Source organism: Phalaenopsis equestris, unplaced genomic scaffold (assembly GCF_001263595.1).
Source record: "Phalaenopsis equestris unplaced genomic scaffold, ASM126359v1 Scaffold000855, whole genome shotgun sequence".
In the NCBI taxonomy this organism is placed as follows: Eukaryota; Viridiplantae; Streptophyta; class Magnoliopsida; order Asparagales; family Orchidaceae; genus Phalaenopsis; species Phalaenopsis equestris.
This window is the reverse complement of record NW_018165295.1, coordinates 1-3,025: the sequence shown is the minus strand read 5'-3', so window position 1 is coordinate 3,025 and position 3,025 is coordinate 1. Positions and strand designations below refer to the sequence as shown.

Sequence of the window (3,025 nt, the reverse complement as noted above, 5' to 3'; positions counted from 1 at the left end):
GGGAAAGAGATTCCTAATGCTTGAGTGTTGGGTTGGTGCCAATGGATAGACAGTTTTTTAGCTACATTGAGATGCCTTGTCTAGCATAGAATGTGTTCTCTTAACAAATCTTTAAGGTCGAGCACCTATAGATGTTTAAAATCCATGCACTAGAAACATACAAGGGTCAGACTGATCCAACCAACCACATAACCTCATTTGAGTCGACCACACGGTTGTTGAGGAACATCGATGCACTAAAGTGTCATCTTTTCTTGACCACACTAAGGGAGTCGATCCTCATGTAGTTCCATGGTTTAACCCAAGGAGTGACTATCTCATTTGCTTACTTTAAGCAAATATTTGTGGCGCAGTTTGCGAGCATCCAGAAGAATTCACAGGTCCTACTATGGGTCGAGTAAGGGTAGAATGAGAGCCTCTGCTTGTTTATCAATCATCTTCGGAAGGAGATGTTGGAAGTGCCGAATCTAAAACCCACGGTAGCATGTGATGCCTTGGCCCAAGGTTTGAAAGAATGACCATTCCAATATGCTGTAGGCCTACATCAACTAAAGACCATAATTAATTTTTTGGAGCTGATCAACAATCATATATCGGCCAAGAAAAAACAACTCTACCCCAACTTTCTCTATAACAAAGCATTCTACCCGTCGTCTGTAGAAGAGGGCCCCAAGGGACGACGGGTGAAGAACTAGGGAATATTTTCCTCACTCCGCTCATCGACTTTATGAATACAATTGGCTACTCTAAGATCACAGAGGGAACCGAAAGATCCTACCACTATGAGAATCAAACGCAATATCCTGATCAACTACCGACTCGGTACAATGAGCACTTGTTGCCCCATCACGAGACTCTCAAGGCAACCCCATTGATGGTATCATTGGTTGGGATAGAAGAGACTATCCAGAATAAAGACTACTTCAAGAGAGCTCCCCCGATGAAGATCGGAGCTTGCCCTTGAGTCGAAAAAGTATAATACGTACAGTCAGGATCACAACCATAATACAGAAGATTGTCGGCACATCCAAAACCTAATCGAGAAACTGATCAAGGCTGAAAAACTAAAGAAATTCATGACTCCAGGAGCAGCAAACCAACAACAAAGAAAAGCTCCAATGAAAGAGAATTCAAACTAGCCAATTTGGGTGCATGTTACACATTATGGGCATAGTCCCAACTATCTTTTGACATTCCAAATAGTAAATCCATGTTCAGAGCAGTCCAAGTAGTCGATCATAGAAATACCCCCCTACTCAAACAACTTAGTTGGCTAACACCACTGATATCCAAGGTCCTCACCAATTGTTCAAGGAGATGTTTTAAGGTTAAACAGTCTTCCCCAGAGTTAAATTAAAAATAGGAGCCAAATGATATAATAAATATTAACATGTTTAATATAATTTAAATAATCAAATAGTAATGCAATAATGACATTTTCATCACATTGTCATACAATATTCTAATGGAGAATATTTCACCCTTGAATATTTTTAAATAAAAAATAGTAAGGATACAACATTTTAACTATTTTTTTTTATTTTAATCTAAACATTTATTTATAATCACCCATAAAAAAAACTAATTACTATTAGAATTAACATGTTTATAAGAAAATCGAGCCGACTCACTGGTTCAATCGTGGTTCTATGTGACTTTGTGCGGAAGCATTTTCAGAGCTTGGACCAAGCCGACACGATTGAATAAATCAGACCGGCTGGTCGGATCTAATTTTTAAAACAATGCTTAAACCATCAATTAATTTATAAGTCTACTAAGAGAGCAATCAAATTGAAAATAATAAAATCTAATAATAATAAAAACAACATTAAATTCTTGCCGCAATTATCAGAAACAAATTATAAAAGGCTTTTGCTCATAGAGGAATACATTCCAGACATATAGAAGGACTTGGCACATATCACCATTAGCACCTACTCTAGTGGCCATTGGCAAGAATGTTGGCACTCAGGCCAGCAGCTTTTCCGGCCACACTGATTGCCGCACCCTTCTTAGCATAAAATCTCCGGTACATTGAGTCCACATGGGTGAGGTAGAACGTACCAGGAGAGAGCAAACTCGTGTCTTTGCTCGTCTCGAAATCCTTCGCTCCATAGCGATGCTCCATCAGCTGCATTGTCTCGATGAATTTCTCCGGCGAAAACTGAGACCAAAGATATGGATAGGAATCAACATATCATTATTGTAACTAGATGATGCGTGCTTGATGAACAAGAGAAGAATCAAAATGATCACCATTAAGCTTTTCTCCAATATTAACATTAGGATTATAATTCTAACAGAAATATACCTCATGTCTCGCCTCTAGCTTTTCTACAACATTTAGCACTGAGGCTATGTGTGATAAGCTGAATGGATGTTGACCACCATTAAGCTTTAACGAAAACATGGTTGAAGCAAGGCCACTGCCATATGAGAACATAACTATACGCTGATCAACCTGTAAGCATAACTAAATAAATTAATAAATAAAACTAAATTTACAAAAAAAGAAAAGGAATTTACAAAATTAAGAGTACTAACATAATAAAGAGATTTACCAGGGTGCTATGCTTATTATGAATAACTGATGCAAGTGCAGCATATAGGGATGCTGTATACATATTTCCAACTTGTTTTGGAATCAATGTAGATGGCTTAACTTTTTCATCATAAAATTGCTTTGATACTTGTTGAGCGATCTGAAAAATATCTTAGAAAATATGATTTTTTTTTTAAATTAAAATTAAATACCAGGGAAAGATCAGATTGTAACCTTCTCAAGGTCGCGATTTTGATAGCTCTCATCACCTGACAAATTTAGAAATGGCTCCAGTTTTGCCTTTACACTGTTATCCACATGGCTGATGAAAAAGCAATTTGATGAAAATTAGTTTATCAGTTTTGCCGCAAAAATTGTGTTGCAAATAATCAAATAAAGCGATGGACAAATTTTTGGTAGCTAAAAGTTAGCATCATTAAAAAGCTGATTTTGATAGAAATACATAATGTCGCAGAAGAAAAA

General features: G+C 37.0%; 1 protein-coding gene across 1 annotated transcript; it reads right to left on the bottom strand.

Annotated features, from left to right (window-relative positions):
* Positions 1–1,814: 1,814 nt before the first annotated feature.
* Positions 1,815–2,864, bottom strand: LOC110031872 (hydroxymethylglutaryl-CoA synthase-like; the record flags this gene model as incomplete). Its single annotated transcript, XM_020735297.1, has 4 exons — positions 1,815–2,164; positions 2,312–2,461; positions 2,562–2,702; positions 2,777–2,864. Coding segments are annotated over 4 exons (604 nt in total), but the record flags the coding sequence as incomplete, so codon positions are not given.
* Positions 2,865–3,025: the final 161 nt, after the last annotated feature.